The 19,799-nt window shown below is 41.3% G+C and overlaps 2 protein-coding genes across 5 annotated transcripts in view; both read right to left on the reverse strand.

Moving 5' to 3' along the window:
- Window positions 1–888, reverse strand: part of LOC139479639 (laminin subunit beta-1-like) — a 91,707-nt gene extending 90,819 nt beyond the window's left edge. The window contains exon 1 of the mRNA XM_071262483.1: window positions 252–888. Coding sequence (XP_071118584.1) covers window positions 252–647 — 396 coding nt within the window. The 5' untranslated portion in view covers window positions 648–888. The remainder of the gene's footprint in view (window positions 1–251) is intronic.
- Window positions 889–7,717: 6,829 nt separating this feature from the next.
- LOC139479650 (limbic system-associated membrane protein-like) overlaps window positions 7,718–19,799 on the reverse strand; it is a 135,152-nt gene continuing 123,070 nt past the window's right edge. For 3 of the 4 annotated variants that reach the window (XM_071262506.1, XM_071262499.1, XM_071262493.1), the window contains 2 exons: window positions 19,015–19,200; window positions 7,718–16,112 (listed from right to left, as the gene is read on the reverse strand). In XM_071262506.1, the coding sequence (XP_071118607.1) occupies window positions 16,015–16,112; window positions 19,015–19,200 (284 nt within the window). In that variant the 3' untranslated portion in view covers window positions 7,718–16,014. The remainder of the gene's footprint in view (window positions 16,113–19,014; window positions 19,201–19,799) is intronic. The other variant, XM_071262514.1, reaches the window with a different exon arrangement.

Below are 19,799 nucleotides of genomic sequence, written 5' to 3' on the forward strand. Positions count from 1 at the left end.
CGTTTTGCTAACAAAGTAAAATGCATCAGTATCAATTAAAGAACCTAATAAATATGAAATAAAAAACCGTACCTGACTTTTTTCCAAATGGTATAGAATTCTAATGATAGATGGTTCTAACAAGTTATAACCAAATCAAAGAGTCAATAAGTCTGATAAAGTCTCCTTGACATAATCAACTAAGTCGTGAACGATCACAAACAAAACTTATCGACTGTCCAAAGCAAGTCCAATCCAGTACAATTCCTTACCTGTCTGAGGTCGATGTAGATTACTGCATGTAAATTTGCAGTTGACTTCGGAAAGGCTGGAAGTGACAGATTCCCAGAGTTGATGATGGAGTCGAAGTTAGTGCTCTGCCATTTAGTGTCCGACTTGCCGTCCACCATGGCGCTCGGTGGGTGGACGGTGACGTTACTACATGTCATCTGTTGTCGGACTCTGTCCGCTTTGTCCACATCCTTGTGGTTATAGTAAGACTCCGGACCAAACTGACCACATGTGTACAATGCCTGGATTGGCCTGTTGAGAGCGACATTGACCGGTACTCCATTCACGACGCCCATGCACGTTAGGAACACCCCCACAGTCAGCAGCGATGTCGCCATTTCTACTGACCGTTTTTTCACTGTGTCGCTTCCGGTCATATCTTTTACATTCGGTTAAAATGTGTGTACTCCTTTCCACGATACGGACCTTATTGTACACACCTGTTGTTCATAAATATTTCCGCAATCGATTTACATACGGTGAGATTCTTGGGGCAGATGCGGTGTCTGTTTGTCGCGGTATCGTCTTTGGAAGTTCTGGAAGCGTTCTGATCTGTCTATTTACCGCTTGGTGTATACGGAGTTCATATCGGCTGATGATATGCGCAATAATCAATCAATATAGTTTTGAGTACTTTTGTTAGTCACGAACGTATTGTCGCGTTCAGTTTGCCATTATGTTTCATTTGCTATAGACCATTCAATGGTTAAACATGTGTTGCACGGTAATCGAAACTAGTGCGCATGCTCAGTTTGCTGTCTGAGTTGTACGTTTAAGACACACCCTAATGGACGGTATTGGACTTCTATTTCGAAACTTATGCGTCAGCTGAATAATAAAACATAAAAGGGTCGCAGGCAAGACGTTGATTGTTTTGCTGTCATTACGATAAAGGGAACATCAAAGTCAAAATAGTTATAGCCCTATTAAGGAAAATATTGTTTGGGTAACCAGTCATCACATGTGTTGTGCCATACGTCGATGTCAATAATACTAACATATCAATAACATAGCGGAAAAAAGACAGCTCATTACAGAGTGTAGCCCACATGGATGCAGTGATGTGGAGATTAACATAATCAATTACCCCGTTCACATGCACAACATTTACTAACGTAAGTAATTTTGCACACGTATAACTATACATACGTGCGTATGTGTAAATTTGCTATCAACTTTCTTGTGTAAATAAGGTATGTAAATTGTGTAAGGCACACATATTCGTCAGTCTGTTTAACACTTTCAACACAAAACAGGGTGTGTTCCAAACAAAGTTTTGACTCCTTGAAACCAAAAGAAAACACCGTCCGCTCAGCTCTGTATATACGCATAAAAGTTGGTAACTGTTGACAATTTGTTTGATGTTGGCAAAAGAACAGATATTGATCAGATCATCATCTTACGTTAAAATAAACGTTCACATTGCAACATATACACACTGTGCAAATTTACATTTACATTTGCACCTGCTCCAGACATGATGCAAATTTGCTCCTGGTGTAAATATACACACATGAGTAAACGCGTTCACATGACAAGTATACTCATTTATGTATTTCTACACACGTATGCACATATACACACAGATGTACAGAGGCGCATGTGAACGGGGTAAATGTCTCCTCTCTGTTGATTGGAATGCAGAAGCTGGAGCAGCATCTAGTCTTTTTGATTTCAGTTTTATTTCGTTTGTTTGTTTTCATTCTTGGCGCGCGGTTGGGAGGGTGAGTGGTTGGTTTAATGGTTTGATTTCACACGAGACCCGGGCCATGTCCTAAAGTGACGAAAAGCACCATTCGTCACCACTCGCATCTTTCTTGTATCTAGGGAATGGCAGGAGTTGGTCACGCAAGTAGGGTCGGTGCTCGGAATAATAACAAGAAGCAACTCGTAAATGAATGTTGTGGTTGGAGTGAGTATGGTTTTAGGCCGCTTTTAGCGATATTCCAGTGATATCACGGCGGGGGACACCGAAAAGGGGCTTCACACATTGTACTCGTGTCGGGAATCGAACCCGGGTCTTCGCGTGACGACCACTAGGCTACCCGACCGTGTGTGTGTGTGTGTGTGTGTGTGTGGCTGCTTGTACTAGTCAGGACTGATGCTGATGTATAGTGCTAGCTCACTAGGATACCATGCTGCAGTTTAACAGGGTAACAACAAGTACCATCTTTTAACGTCTTTTGGTATGATGCGACCGGTGATCGTGCTGCGGACCTTCCGCTCTCCGGGCGGACGCGCTACCACTGGACCACGGAGGCTGTCAAATTGTCTTGAAAGACATATTTAGGAGGTTGATGTGTATTTCCAAGGTAATGTCACGAAGGTTCATGTGTTTGATTCTATTTGTGATTTTCGAAAAGGACGATTGTCTTCGAGCAAGACTTGTCTTACGTCAAACTGAAGTCATATTCGCGAAATAGTTACTTTAACAACACTACTTACCCAAATCAAGTTTTATTATCTCGTTCAATCTGCCCATAAGTGTTTACCACGACTACACAGCGACAGGGACTCTGTTTCACACAGGGCACTGATTGCCAGTCTAGACGTGTGGAGGAAACAGCCGATGGAGGCTATAAAGGCTCGTCTTCAAATATTCCACTCATTTAATCACTCATGTAGGATATATCGACCATCAATAACTATATACTAGTATATGATGTATGTTTTATGAGGATGCGTATGTTCACAGACATTCTCTATACTATATGAATATATAAACAATGTAAACAACGGAAGATAATCCAACTGGTTTTATGGAATACGAGGTCTGGTGGAAAAGTTCTAAGCCTGACTAACTTTCAACTATGGACCATAACAAAGTGAACTTGTCAATGTAGTACATTGTTTGAGTAGTTCATTGCAAATGTATATAATTTTGGTCTGTTGAGGCCGTTTACATATTAGTGACATCCACTTAAACGTGATAGGGGCCCAAATGTACACAGAATTGGAAAAGAACGAGTACCGAGCAGTCATCAAGTTTTTTACTTCAGGGAAAAGTACTCCCCAAGACATTCATGACCGCATGTCACAAGTGTATTCCACTGTTAAATGTTGGGCATCTATGTTTAAGGCTGGTAGAACAAGTCTTGATGGTGACAGCTGGGCCTACTTGCACAAAGCGATCTTAGCGCTAAGATGATCTTAACTCCCATACTTTAACATAGGCTTACTATAGTCTCAGCGCTAAGGTCGCTTTGTGCAAGTGGGCCCAGGTCTGGACGTCCCTCAGTTTCCATCAAAGAAGATTCAATCAAGGCGACAGTAAAACTTATACTGTCAGGTAGACGTATTACCATTGATGAACCTTTATTGAAACTTTACGAAACTATTATTCATGAACATTTACAGATTGCCATAGTTTCTAAATCATGATCTCGACTTGTAAAATCTGCTGTGCGACAATGTGGGTTCGAAGAGCATCATCACCCTACATACTCGCTAGGCCAGGTACCATCTGGTTTCCATTAAATTAGAAGATACTATGTTTCCAATGTATAACTATGTACCTGTAGATTTAACCGCGTTAAAAAGAAATTTGGAACGTACAGTCTGTGGTTTCAAATGTTGAATTTAGAGTAAAATAATGCCAAATTCATGGTAAATTAAAATGTTTGTATTCTTAATTGTGCACAATATATGATGTCCCATCTGATTGCGACACTGATTTTTATCGTTAATCCTTGAACAAGTGACGAGTGTTTATTTATTTCAGAAGGTCGTAAGACCTTTATTTTCCAGCAAGCGTTTGCATCAAGTTTTCAATTTCAATTGTCTCTTCTGGATGTTTCACAGGTTGTAAGGGCACATCAACAGTTAAATTCTGGGATAAAAACATACCACTGTGTTTTCATGTTCCACTTGGCGGATTGAAATTGTGTGAGTGAGTTGGGTTTAACGCTGCTTTTAACATTATTACAGTTATATCGCGGCGTGTCAGCTTAATGTGGGAGGAAAGCCCCAAGTGATGCAGGTCTCAGACGTTTACCACTTCGGTGAAACCCACGAGCACGGGTATGGTGCTGACAAACCTAGAAACATAATGGGGGCGAACCGGTATTCGAACCCGCAATCATAGGTTTCTGGCGTGCCCAAGGGACGCAACTCTGCACAACGAATCGCGGCGCCCTAGACGACTGGGCCATCCGTGCCCCCAGGGGGATTGAAAAAAAGGAACACTATGTGATCATTTTCTTTTCATTTACCGATAGAAACAAACATAATGTTGAGAAAATACTGCAATCTATGTGACCCATGTTACAAACATTTAAATATGTATATATTCAAATGTGTAACAATCATTGTGCCTTTCGTACAATAAATAAATAGCTCATTTGAATTGATATATCAGTAGCATGGTTTGTGCTCATGTTATCAACTGTTAGGTTGCTAGTCAAGGCTTGTCTGTCAACAGACCGTTGTGATACGGTTTCAGAATACATGGTAAAGCCACCTTTACTCATCCAATATAGTACATATATTAACTGTTGATTGGGAACCATCTTAGTCAACAAGCCGAATGTGGTTACGGAAACATGCGAGTGGTGACGAAAATTTGGTCACGTTGGAGGTTAGGTGTCCCGCTACCGTCACGTGACTTAAATTGTCGTCCGCTTCATGTTTTAGACCATTTCCGGAAGATTGGGTTTCTACATCTTTTCTGAAGAATGCAAGGTTATTATTGGGTGGAAAAATCACCCAGATTTCGGATACAGCTTGGCGTAGTTTTCCTCCACACGTGCCTGCGTCCAGATCGGCAGCCTAGATTCAGATTGATGATCTGAGCCCAGATCTATAATCTCTGGCATGGCGTGGGAACGTTGACTGTCGTGGATGGATATAAAAATGCTAAAAACTATATGTCATTGATTCTCACCTGTGACCTGTATTAGCGAGGCATGTCCCGGGAAATAGTTACATTTCTCCGTGATGATAATGCCCCCGTTCGACCTTAGGACGCGTGTAGGAATCAGGATTACAAACTACAGAATAATGGAACTTGTCCGATACACTATGTTCCAATATTATTGTGAAATTATAATTTTGAAAAACAAGCCCCAGAGACGTCGAGAAAACAAAAAAAATGCAGTTGAACTGGATCGAGAGATAAGAGACATTTTGGAAAATGACCATTTGGTATACACGAGGAATCTGCTGGGACAATTCCAACTCGCATATTGAAAATAAAGAAGATGAAAGGGCAGATAACCAATTATTGAGGTAAGAAAGAATAGTTTTCAATCTCATTTTGAATTTCGCGTTTGTCTTCACAGAAAGTTCCTGTATATATTTTACGTACGCTTCATGACAATCGAAGGGTGAGTGTAGTTCTATGCCGCTTGTAGCACTATTCAAGCAATATCATTACTATTGGCATCGGACACTGACCCATGTGTGGTATCAAACCCATAACACTTGTCTGAGGAGACTGATGACGATGTGATGTTTCAGTACTGCAGTCAGGGCACTGGAGTGAGTGAGTGATGCAGCATGGACAGGAGACTGATGACGATGTGATGTTTCAGTACCGCAGTCAGGGCACTGGAGTGAGTGAGTGATGCAGCATGTACAGGAGACTGATGACGATGTGATGTTTCAGTACCGCAGTCAGGGCACTGGAGTGAGTGAGTGAGTGGGTGATGCAGCATGGACAGGAGACTGATGACGATGTGATGTTTCAGTACTGCAGTCAGGGCACTGGAGTGAGTGAGTGAGTGATTCAGCATGTACAGGAGACTGATGACGATGTGATGTTTCAGTACCGCAGTCAGGGCACTGGAGTGAGTGAGTGAGTGATGCAGCATGTACAGGAGACTGATGATGATGTGATGTTTCAGTACCGCAGTCAGGGCACTGGAGTGAGTGAGTGAGTGAGTGAGTGATGCAGCATGGACAGGAGACTGATGACGATGTGATGTTTCAGTACCGCAGTCAGGGCACTGGAGTGAGTGAGTGAGTGATGCAGCATGTACAGGAGACTGATGACGATGTGATGTTTCAGTACCACAGTCAGGGCACTGGAGTGAGTGAGTGAGTGATGCAGCATGTATAGGAGACTGATGACGATGTGATGTTTCAGTACCACAGTCAGGGCACTGGAGTGAGTGAGTGAGTGATGCAGCATGTACAGGAGACTGATGACGATGTGATGTTTCAGTACCGCAGTCAGGGCACTGGAGTGAGTGAGTGATGCAGCATGTACAGGAGACTGATGACGATGTGATGTTTCAGTACCGCAGTCAGGGCACTGGAGTGAGTGAGTGAGTGGGTGATGCAGCATGGACAGGAGACTGATGACGATGTGATGTTTCAGTACTGCAGTCAGGGCACTGGAGTGAGTGAGTGAGTGATTCAGCATGTACAGGAGACTGATGACGATGTGATGTTTCAGTACCGCAGTCAGGGCACTGGAGTGAGTGAGTGATGCAGCATGTACAGGAGACTGATGATGATGTGATGTTTCAGTACCGCAGTCAGGGCACTGGAGTGAGTGAGTGAGTGATGCAGCATGTATAGGAGACTGATGACGATGTGATGTTTCAGTACCACAGTCAGGGCACTGGAGTGAGTGAGTGAGTGATGCAGCATGTACATTGTATAGGAGACTGATGACGATGTGATGTTTCAGTACCGCAGTCAGGGCACTGGAGTGAGTGAGTGAGTGATGCAGCATGTATAGGAGACTGATGACGATGTGATGTTTCAGTACCACAGTCAGGGCACTGGAGTGAGTGAGTGAGTGATGCAGCATGTACAGGAGACTGATGACGATGTGATGTTTCAGTACCACAGTCAGGGCACTGGAGTGAGTGAGTGATGCAGCATGTACAGGAGACTGATGACGATGTGATGTTTCAGTACCACAGTCAGGGCACTGGAGTGAGTGAGTGAGTGATGCAGCATGTACAGGAGACTGATGACGATGTGATGTTTCAGTACTGCAGTCAGGGCACTGGAGTGAGTGAGTGATGCAGCATGGACAGGAGACTGATGACGATGTGATGTTTCAGTACTGCAGTCAGGGCACTGGAGTGAGTGAGTGATGCAGCATGGACAGGAGACTGATGACGTTGTGATGTTTCAGTACTGCAGTCAGGGCACTGGAGTGAGTGAATGAGTCAGTGAGTGATGCAGCATGTACAGGAGACTGATGACGATGTGATGTTTCAGTACCGCAGTCAGGGCACTGGAGTGAGTGAGTGAGTGATGCAGCATGTACAGGAGACTGATGACGTTGTGATGTTTCAGTACTGCAGTTAGGTCACGCCGAAGACCCGGGTTCGATTCCCGAAGCCTGTTGTAGCAAGTTTTCCTCCCACATTAAACTGGCACACCATGATATAACTGTTCAAAGTGGTGTTAAAACAAAATCACTCACTTCTCACATCTCTGTAGCCTAACAAATAACACAGTAAAGTATGTCTATAAAACACTTGTTTATTCCAAATGACAGATGTGTTGAGAGCATTGTTTGCAGTACATGCATGAGATGACACCTAGTCTATGTACAGTGCCCATACAGCCACAGCAGCTTCTGGATGGGACATTGCTGTGTGTGCACTACTTGGTGCCTACCCGGCCAGCAGAACGCCATCAAAGTCTAAAGTCATGCCATAATAGGGATCTAAGATGTTCTACCATTGAAACAGAAGTGTATAGCAAATCTTGTGCATACAGAAAGATACAACCATACCTCTGAAGCTCACCAGCATTTATCTGGGAGTAGCATCATACGGAACAAACAAACTGAACTAAAATACAGGTGATGCAAGTGTTAAAACATTGGATTTCAAAGCTCTTGTAAGTACCACCATTGGATCATCCATGCACACCTTCAGCATCACATGGGCCGTGTCAAAGGTGTTATATTACAAAAACCCAAAGATGACGATTCACAATACAGATGAAAAGCCATGCGATTAGGTCATATGAATATTGTTATTGGTACAGTATTTGTGATATTTAAAATTGAGAAGTACCTCATAAAACCTTACAATGTATCATACAAGTCTCTATGTTAAAATGGTCAAATCTACAGTGTACTACATAGCACTAAGGTGAAATAAACTGTCATCATTCTGCAATCAATAGATCCATGGTAAAGGTTATTGGTAGTATGTGAAAAACAATTGGCAACAAAAACAAACTAAATTTTGAAACATTTTCTTGAGATTTGTCCAAGAAAGGAAAGGTTTGATTAAAATCCTTTTTAGGCCACTCCAAATGTCTATTTATTTAAATGTTGCTGTTTACGACAGCTTTGTGTGTCCTCTTGATCCTGAAGGACTGCAGTCAATAAGCCAGAGGATACTGTCAGAGGATACAACACATACTCTTCTTAAAAGAGTTTTTTCACCCTCAAAGATCATGAAGTTAAAATTTGAGAAACATCTGGAGGGTATAAGCTCATTCATGGCATCATCATTTGAGCAGTTAACACCCAATGTGTCTTTCACAGAGGGAAAACAATTAATGTTATGTTAAAAGTAAAATGATTCACAATGAAACATTGAAATGACCTTATAATGGATGTCTTCATTTTGATTTGAGTGAGTGAGTGAGTGAGAGAGTGAGTGAGTATGGTTTTACGCCGCTTTTTAGCAATATTCCAGCAATATCACGGCAGGGGACACCAGAAATGGGCTTCACACATTGTACCCATGTCGGGAATCGAACCCGGGTCTTCGGGGTGACGAGCGAACGCTTTAACCACTAGGCTACCCGACCGCCCCCATTTTGATTTGATGGTAAATGACATAACACATAGGAATACACTAATAGCACTAAGCAGTTAGTAGCTATACATCATGCACTAGATATTCTTGAAATATTTGCACAATTCAAGAAAAACATTGATATAAATTGCTGGGACATAACAAACAAAAGTAAAACAATCACATCTGTTTTGTGTCCATTCAAAACATAACAGTGCCCTAATATCAACATTTTTAACTATCATCCTGACGCTATTCACTCCCAATCTTATCACAGATCCTGCCCATCAGGACAATTTTATTTTCATCTTGGCAGCAAAAGTAACGGTTACCAGATCAATTATAAAACACAAACTTATTCCTTCAGCTTGAGAATTTCTCCCTCTGACCTCTCCACAGACCATTAAAAACTGCCACTAATCCCATAGTCCCTAAATTTACTATGGTTTGTGAACCCATTGTGAACATTTTCATTCCACCATTCATTCATATCATCATTCCGGGTAAGGATTATCGTGACAAAAATGAGACCACTGCTGCAACCTTGTCACTTTAGAATTTCAACTTATGTTAACAGAGCTTACCTGGAAAAGCTTTTAGAAACAAGAAAAGCCCTTTTTCTAAAATGCTGAGTGGGCAAATCTAGGAAATAAAATATAGGTTGGCCTGGAGTAGGACACATTTTGGGGAGCCTGCCTGCATCTTCAGACTTGTTTTCCCGATCTCAAACTACACCTTATAACAGTTATTGAATGTCAATTGAAGTCTTGAAATATAGCTTTAGGTACAGCAGAAATTTGGTGCCTAGCACTGAGGTGGGGGGAGACATATTGTAAGTGTAATGGCAGCCTACAACTGAATCAAGACATGGTACATTGGTGATGACTAATATGTTCTATACAGGCTAACATGGCTCACGAGCAGCTCAACTGTCCACCCTTCATGGCGTCCACGCACACATGATGGAGTGAGTGAGTGAGTGAGTGAATGTTATTTTATCCCCCTGAGCCAGCATCATGCCAGCTATATCATTGCAGCCTATAATAATGGAGTCTGCACCAGGCAAACCAGTGACAGAAAGCATGAGCAATGATCCATGTCATCAGGATACGATGACACACCTAGAAACATCAAGCAGCCTCACTGGTTGATATTGGAGTAAGGTCTTAGGGCAAGCATTTAGTCCTCAGACCTGGAACCTCCACATGGTTCATGGGATTTAGGGGAGAGGCTTACATCCGTTCAGATAAATGAATACGACATGATTGACAAAAACAATGGAAGACAAGACACACTACATCATACAGGAAAATATTAAATCAATATTATCCAGCAATCAAATTTAAAGACACTGGATTTTGATTTGAGTTAATGTTCAAATACAACTATACACACTACAGTTTTTGTCAACTATCATCTTGATAGTTCAGCCTTGAGCCAGCATGTGTATCATAAACATACATATTGCTAAGTCAGTTAACATGGGAAGTAAAACAGTTTCCTCAACAATTTCAACTAAACCTTACAGCAACATTAAATGTATCCGTTATCAAGCACTCCTTACAGAGGCCTTGGACCACTTCGTGATAGAGCTGTGTATGATCTTGGGAAACTTCATAGTTTCAACTCGCCATCTCAAAATTTGAATGGCTGAATCTCCTTTTTTAATTGAACAATATTTCATAACAATGAGAAATAAGTGTAGAATTTGACGTCAATCTAACATGCGCAATGGGGTCATTAATAAGGCAAGCACAGTATTGCACAATGCCTGCATGTGTGACAGGGGCGAGATTAAGCACAAATACAAGATACCAATATTGTTTACAACTGCATTGTCTCAGATTAGTTCATTTTTTAGAACACTGACTGACTGTCATACAAATTTAAAAAAATCTTTTTTTCAAGGTTGGTCATCGCATAGAAGAATGTCCTATGAAAGGTTGTTAAGGTCATGAACATATCTCACGGCCATTTGTCTCTTGCAAAATTACTTCTACTGCTGATAAGGTCAATTCCTAAAGAAGTTGTTATAACCAAGACTATTAATGTTGACTAATACTGTGTTCAATAATAATGTTCGATAACTGTACCTATATGACAACGTAACCTTGCAAACTGATTCTAATGACTTTTTTTACAGTTTTTTTTTTCAAATGCCAAACATTATTTCTGAAAGCAAACTATTTAAGGATAAGTAGGGTGAAATCTAAAAAGCAGCCATCAATCAAGAATATTCTTTGGAATAATTAACTACGTGAAAAAATAATTTTGCATCAGGTTTTAAAAAAATACTTGTTCACAGCAAATACTGGATGTCCTGAAAAAATATCAATTGTTTGGCCCCCTAAAACTTAAAGTATTGAAACAGTCACTGAAAAAATATTTTGTCTAGCAAAAATCCCAGCCTCCATTCCGAGTCCATTCATAACTAGTCAGACCCCTGCTGAATTTTGCACCTCAGTGGGAAAAAAAGGAAGAGATTATTCTATAAATTGAAACGTACATCTGTAACCAAGCAATATCTTCAATGAATGAAACACAGCATTTAATTCTCATACTGAAGATCACCTATCTGAACATAAAGACATTCTTATATTTCACACACGTCTTGCACAGCGAGGCTTAACTATTACAGTCTTTCCTCAGCCAGTCTGCTGACAATGCTTCCAAACATTACTAGTACTGATTCAACCCCTTAACCTGCATCCAGATATAATTGTCCAAATACATGTAATTGGAAAGGAAACTACCATGAAAGATATGATATAATCCCAAGTGAGTTTGTATAATGAAAATCCCTGTATCACTATACTTGTCACTCATCCCCTCAAACAAATCCTCAACAGTTGTGTTATCATGGCCTAGGCCGGTGACACATTAGTTCAACATGGAATTCTAATAATGGGACTTTCATACTGATTCCAAAGTAAATACTGTGATAAAAAGCACATTGAAAGAAAGACTGTGTTCAATTTACAAAAAAACTATTCAAAGTTGAATCTCTGAAAGCTACATACCAAACTACAATTATTCACATTTGTACAAGGATTTGGCACAAATCAACAATATTAACTTCAGTCAACAGCTACAAGGGTTGTAAGTATCCAGGCCCCAAACATCTCTCAGTCAGAAATTGCACATTAGCAAAGAAATGGACAGTTAAAAGTAAATAAAACTATATTTTTGTCTGTTTTTGTCTTGTATTTTTAATAGACCTTAAAATCAAAGATATGTAATGGTGTTATTCACAGAAAGAAATACTGACTGAATGTTCACTGACAGTTGTCATTTGGATACGATATGATCCCCAACAAATTAAAACATTAAAAATATGAGATAAAATGTCTTTCACACGGAGACAACTCATTCACACTTGATGTACTGAACCACTGACGAACTTGATGAAGGACCTCTTTAAGGTCAATGCTTTCAGGATGAATAAATACTGTAAAGAATGCAAAACAAACCCTGATGCTGTGATGACAGAGGATGAATGTGAAGGTGCATCATTTCATCCTTGATCAGGCCTTGTCACATTAACCTGGTGGGTGAGTGAGTGAGTTTGGTTTCACTCATATAACCGGTATCTGGTTTCATGTAGGAGGAAAGTTAAAAAAAACTTAGGCAACTGACATTCACAACTGACAGATCTAGGATCATCAACCCTGCTACCAGCTGATCCTGGCACCATTAAGGGAAGCAATTCTGCATATAATTATGATGTATAATATATGACTTATGAAAAGATGTTTACGACCATCTCATCATTACTCCTGTAATGCAATCAACATCATTTGACAATCTGCTTCATTGGTACCTAGGTAGGAGACAGAACAAATTCTTTTTGCCTTCGTGCTACACTGCTCAAAAATGCTTCACAATAATGCTTTGTTTCCTAAGGCCAGACTAACTTAATTACTTGTTTTACAGATCTGTCACATGTTTGAAACATTGTATTTTAAGGTCTGCAAATTTCCATAAATTCTACAACAAGATTCATATCAATTTTGTTATTTTGACATTAAAAATGTGAATTTTTTTTTTTTAAAATTGGTCTGGTGCCATTGAACAATCTTATGAAGACACTGATAAACTGCTAAGTAGGATAATACAGGACAATGAATACAAAAAGGACGACTGAGATTGACTTCCGCTAAATTTCGGTTTAGGCTGGATTAATACAATCTACACCTGTGTTGGATGTGTAAAACATTTCCTGATCTTGTCACTACCATACCAAGCCAGCACTTAGACAGCAACCACGCCAGGTACTATTCAGGTGAAACATTTTGATTTCTGTGAAATGGTGGTAACATGGTTGTTCCATGGTGGGCTCATCAAGCTCTATGCATGAGACTGGCAGGGGACTGGAGTGTGCACCTTTATGTCACCTTTCACTACATACACTAAGCCACAGCAAGTGATGCAGAAACTATCAACAGATGAGCTGACACTGCAGAACCATACATGTCCGACATCAAAATGCGTATGACGAACGACGGATAAAATGAACTAAAATTAGTAGTCCCTCTGAGTTCGTTATAACTGTAGCTTACTGTAGCACTCATTCCAAGTGGTGCATAGTCCCAAATCTGAGCCTTCATTTATGGTGCTGATTATTAGAATCATGGTATTTTTCTATCCAAAGTCCTTGTACTAAGTGTTCAGATACAAACAGCCAAGATGTCCAAACTACTACAGCTACTTATAGGCTTAAATGTATCATTAGTCGGGACAATAAAGTTTGATTTTTGATTTTCCTCAAAGCGAAAACAGTACAATTTACTGCTGTATAAAAGAAACAGGAATGTTTATCCAAATAGCTGGTTTGTTTTGAGAGATACATTGACTCAAGTCTGTGGATATTGATAGATGGCTTCCTTTAATGGAGCTACAATCACATGAAAGGCAGTAACTTTAATTGGCATTTTAGAAACTTCAATGAAGACAAGAGTTGACTTGTGGATTTCAACTAGTCAAACACCGATGTCCTGAACTTACGATTGTCTCTGTTTATTCCTTCTTTACTTATCACTTTCAGTTATGTCAAACCTTGTATAATTCAAAGTATTTACTTCGGTCCGACTCAACAGTGTTTGACTGTATTTATATTTGAATAAAAAAGTTGAAATCCAAAGTCAACTTTGTCTTCATATGAAAGACAGTGTTCTTAACACCCTCTACAGCAACCTTTGTGTGAGAGATGTCAGTAGCTATATGAAAGGGTACAAACGCTTGTACATTTGTATTATGATTATTGTGGTCCTGAGTAAGTAACCCCAAATAATACCAGAAATCACACCGCATTCACAAACTACATCTGATCGGATCATATCTGACTAGACAATTGGAGATAAGACATTATACATGCAACAAAATTAGTTTTCTGTTCCGATGCTATAAATGTATCACTAATGCAAGGGAGGTAATTCCATGTCACCTCATGACATACAGCCCATGAGCCATTGATGCTGATCGTGTTTGTATCAACATTGAGACAGAGAAGAATATGAACACATAATATCATTGCACATAATCACAAAAGGTTTAACTACACAATATTCTGAAAATTCCATTTCGGTTGTCAGCCATATTTAAAACTTTGGCTTGCAAGGGAGACAACTCTTATTCCCAGGTCTTTGATATGGGGGCCAAATTGGATGTCACAGAGGTTGTGTTGTTCCCATCAGAATCTGCAGCTGTGTGTCAGTATATAACCTATGTAGTTAGGATAAGAATAGGTCATGTCACAATGCATGGCAATAAGTCAGGATACAAATAGTAGCAATAGGTCATTTCCACACATGGCAAAGATAATGTCATATTGCATGGCAACAGGTCATGTCACACAGAAGCAGATACAATGAAGCGTTTGAAGTTCATAGTTGATATTATGCTGGATCTATCTATGTCTCTGCCATATTGAGATATATACACGACATTGTGACCACGATTATATGTACAAGTGTCATGTTTCAGCTCCTTCTACTGCTGAAACATACAGATGTATTCCTTGATTCGTTCTAACACTGACACCAACTCATTCTGGTCATGCTGAAAATAATCCTGTGGTTTCTTTATCCTTGAAAAACCCAAACAGCATCAGATCTCAGATGTATCCATGTTAAAACGCTACACCTATGGATGTCTCAAGGATGTTTCACTGCAGACATTGCAAGATTCACCATCTTGATTCAGTGTGTTGATGATTAATGTGCATTCATCAGATCATACATCATAAAATAATTTTGAAGGTCTTCTCACAAAGATATATGCAGAGGAAACTGTCACAGAGCAAAGCAGCATCAATCTCACATGTGGCATTTCTCCATTGCATTATGGATAAAGTCCTTCCTACACTTCACAGAACCAGAGACACTGTCCCTTGTATGCTTTGGCTTGTTTCATGGTGTTATGGAACCTGAGACACAGTCCCTCTTTGTTTCAGTCAGAGTCAACCAACACTCCATGACACAAGTCAAGCTTGGCAGCCATTACAGACAGCAGATGACGACCAGTCAAGATGGTTGTTGATTCAGACCAAAATCACAACAGCGGTCCTGGAGATATCCTAGGAACTTGCCCTGATACAGCTGTGTGTTTTCCTTGTGTCTCTGCAGCCTCCAGCAGTGTTGGCTTAAAAGCCACGCAAAGAGACCAACACTGAATGACTTTCACATCACAATCACATCAGTAGAACTTTCGGCATGCGATGACTGATGAATGTTCAAATCATGCTGGAATTATCATATACCATTTGATTTTTGATTTCTGACAACGAAGGACACACAATACCGTCTATTTGACTTGATTCACTCAAATCAGCATATGATAATATATATATCTGTGCATGTGTAATCTAGTTCATAGACTGATATGAGTGCCAATCACAGGGCAATCCCAATCAGTAACAGTAACAGCTGAACATTGTCAACAGCCAGAAGTGAGCATGTAAGTTTAAGCCTGGTGGTAAGTTGTCCATTCAGCCCCCGAATGTCCTGGAGTCCTGCGATGTACATCATCACCTCGTCAGTGCCAGCACACATACAGCAACAATCACCACCCACACACCTGTCTGGGGCCGCCATCCTGCACCACTCCCCTGAACATACACCTTTCCTGGAAAAAGATATTATCAATATAGTCAAAGAATCCAGTTATCTCATTGACCAGTCAACAAAATCCACACAAATCGGTGGTCAGTCTGTACTGACATCATAACAAGGTTTGATGTGACATCACTTGGTTGTTCTACCATGTTTAATCCTGTTCATGCTTTGAGTTGACACTTTAACTGTCACACAAATAAATTTCACAGAAAACAAGGTATTTGTCACTTGTGAACATAAATAGAGGATATTATATTCGTTATCATGTCACACTGTTTACAACACGAGTGTCTAAATTCCGGTATTTCCCAAGCGAAAGCTAATATAATGTTCCACTTAATACCGACAAATTTTAGTTTTTACCTATAAGGACAGCAAGTTGCAACAACAGCGGAACCACAATTTGCTGAATGATGTCAACAATATACAGCTATGACAACATTTCTAGTGTGACGTCATTCCGACCTCATGACGGAAACAATATATTGTTGCCTCATGACGTGATTTGACCCAAAGGCACATATGATTTTTATGAACCCTGATATGTTTGGCCTTGTAGGTAAGAAAGATAAATACGTTCCAAGTGACCGTAGTGGAGAGTACAGGAGTTTATGAGCTAAACAGTCGTGTATACCGGTTGTCTTGTGGTATACAACCCCAAGTCCCGTACAGCCTACCACTGACACATGGTAGTCTTTAGTTCAACATCCCAGCCATAAGAGGGTGAAATGACTGAGTGAGTGCTGCATTACGCAGCCCACATGGGTACGATGTGTGAAGCCCATTTAGTGTCCCTGCCATGATATTGCTTGAATATTGCTGGAAGCAGTGTACAACCATACTCACTCACTTTACGCAGCAGTCTGCAATATTCCAGCAAAATCATGGAGCCTTATAACAAATCTGGGATGTGGAAACCAGTAGTTGACTGCTTTGGCAACAATCCACACCTTAAAGGTATGGCTACACATTCAGTCATGTCCCACATTAAAACCACCCAATCACTAACACTGGACCATGGGAGACTAACACTGGACCATGTGAGACTAACACTGCACCATGGGAGGCTAACACTGGACTATGGGAGATTAACACTGGAGACTAACACTGGACCATGGGAGGCTTACACTGGACCATGAGAAACTAACACAGCACCATGAGAGACTGACACTGGAGACTAACACTGTACCAATAGAGACCATGGGAGACTAACACTGGACCATGGAAGACTAAGACTGGAGACTAACACTGTACCGATGGAGGGCAAGGGAGACTAAAACTGGTCCATGGAAGGATAACACTGGACCATGGGAGACTAACACTGGATCATGGGAGACTAACACTGGATCATGGGAGACTAACACTGGATCATTGGAGACTAACACTGGACCATGGGAGACTGACACTGGACCATTGGAGACTGACACTGGACCATGGGATACCATGGGAGACTGACACTGGGCCATGGGAGACTGACACTGGACCATGGGAGACTGACACTGGATCATGGAAGACTAACACTGGACTATGGGAGACTGACACTGGACCATGGGAGACTAACACTGGATCATGGGAGACTAACACTGGATCATGGGAGACTAACACTGGATCATTGGAGACTAACACTGGACCATGGGAGACTGACACTGGACCATTGGAGACTGACACTGGACCATGGGATACCATGGGAGACTGACACTAGGCCATGGGAGACTGACACTGGACCATGGGAGACTGACACTGGATCATGGAAGACTAACACTGGACTATGGGAGACTGACACTGGACCATGGGAGACTGACACTGGACCATGGGAGACTGACACTGGATCATGGAAGACTAACACTGGACTATGGAAGACTAACACTGGACCATGGGAGACTGAGACTGGACCATGGGAGACTAACACTGGACCATGGGAGACTTACTCTGGACAATGGGAGACTAACACTGGACCATGGGAGACTGACACTGGACCATGGGATACTGACACTGGACCATGGGAGACTGACACTGGACCATGGGAGACTTACATTTGACCATGGGGGTCAACACTGGACCATGGGATACCATGGTAGACTAACACTGGATCATGGGAGACTAACACTGGACTACGGGAGACTGACACTGGACCATGGGAGACTGACACTGGAGACTAACACTGCACCATGGGAGGCTAACACTGGACCATTGGAGATTAACACTGGACCATGGGAGACTAACACTGGACTATGGGAGACTAACACTGGACCATGGGAGACTGACACTGGAGACTAACACTGCACCATTGGATATTAACACTGGACCATGGGAGACTAAGACTGGACTATGGGAGACTAACACTGGACTATGGGAGACTGACACTGGGCCATGGGATACCATGGTAGACTAACACTGCACCATGGGAGACTAACACTGCACCATGGTAGACTAACACTGGACCATGGGAGACTAACACTGGACTATGGGAGACTGACACTGGGCCATGGGATACCATGGTAGACTAACACTGCGCCTTCGGAGACTGACACTGGACCATGGGAGACTAACACTGCACCATGGTAGACTAACACTGGACCATGGGAGACTAACACTGGACTATGGGAGACTGACACTGGGCCATGGGATACCATGGTAGACTAACACTGCACCATGGGAGGCTAACACTGGACCATTGGATATTAACACTGGAGACTAACACTGGACCATTGGAGATTAACACTGGAGACTAACACTGCACCATGGGAGGCTAACACTGTACCGTGGGATACCATGGGAGACTGACACTGGGCCATGGGATACCATGGTAGACTGACACTGCACCATTGGAGACTGACACTGGACCATGGGATACCATGGTAGTCTGACACTGCACCATTGGAGACTGACACTGGGCCATGGGAATGTTGTACCTGAAACACCATATCCATTTTCTTTCTTCAAGTTCCAGTTAGTACCTATTTTATACGGAGGAGATTCTGTGGGTGGCGCCAATGTCTTGTATGTTGGAGGAATGTAGGGGGTCTTAATGTCGCTGTCTATCAGGCGAGTAGTTGTTGGTCTGGGAGTAGATGTAGGTGGTATATACTTGGGATATTCTGAAACAGAAGAATGATGCACCACTTTTAATATATTGTTCTTAAAGATCAACCAACCTGTGCCAATAACCACCAACAAAAACTAAAACAAGAAAGTAAAACTAAATGACAAAATATCATGAACAGTGAACACAGGAGACTGATGACTTGACTGGCACAAAGTCATAACCTCAAGATACAATGCTTGTCATAAGAGTTGACAGGATCGGGTGGTCAGTACTGCTGACTTGGTTGATGTATGTCATCGTACCCCAATTGCGTAGATTGATGCACATGATGTTAATCACTGGACTGTCTGGTCCAGATTTGATTATTTACAGACCGTTGTCATGTAGAGTTGATAAAAGTGGGAAAACTCCGAGGATTTTTTTTCCACTTTTATCAACGATTGTTGATATATTTGATATCAAAAGACACGAGGGTGAGATTTTATTTATCATCCAATATCATTCTTCAACTTTTTCAGTTTGTAGAAAATAATAAGCAGTGTCTTAAGTGTAAAAAGTACTGCTAACAGCTTCAGTAGCAGAGCCATTAGTGATGTCATTTGATTGTGACGTCATGGTAACCAATGACGTCAAAATGGTCTGCAAAGCATT

Source organism: Haliotis cracherodii, unplaced genomic scaffold (genome assembly GCF_022045235.1).
Source record: "Haliotis cracherodii isolate W230 unplaced genomic scaffold, xgHalCrac1.p SCAF_1, whole genome shotgun sequence".
Lineage (NCBI taxonomy): Eukaryota > Metazoa > Mollusca > Gastropoda > Lepetellida > Haliotidae > Haliotis > Haliotis cracherodii.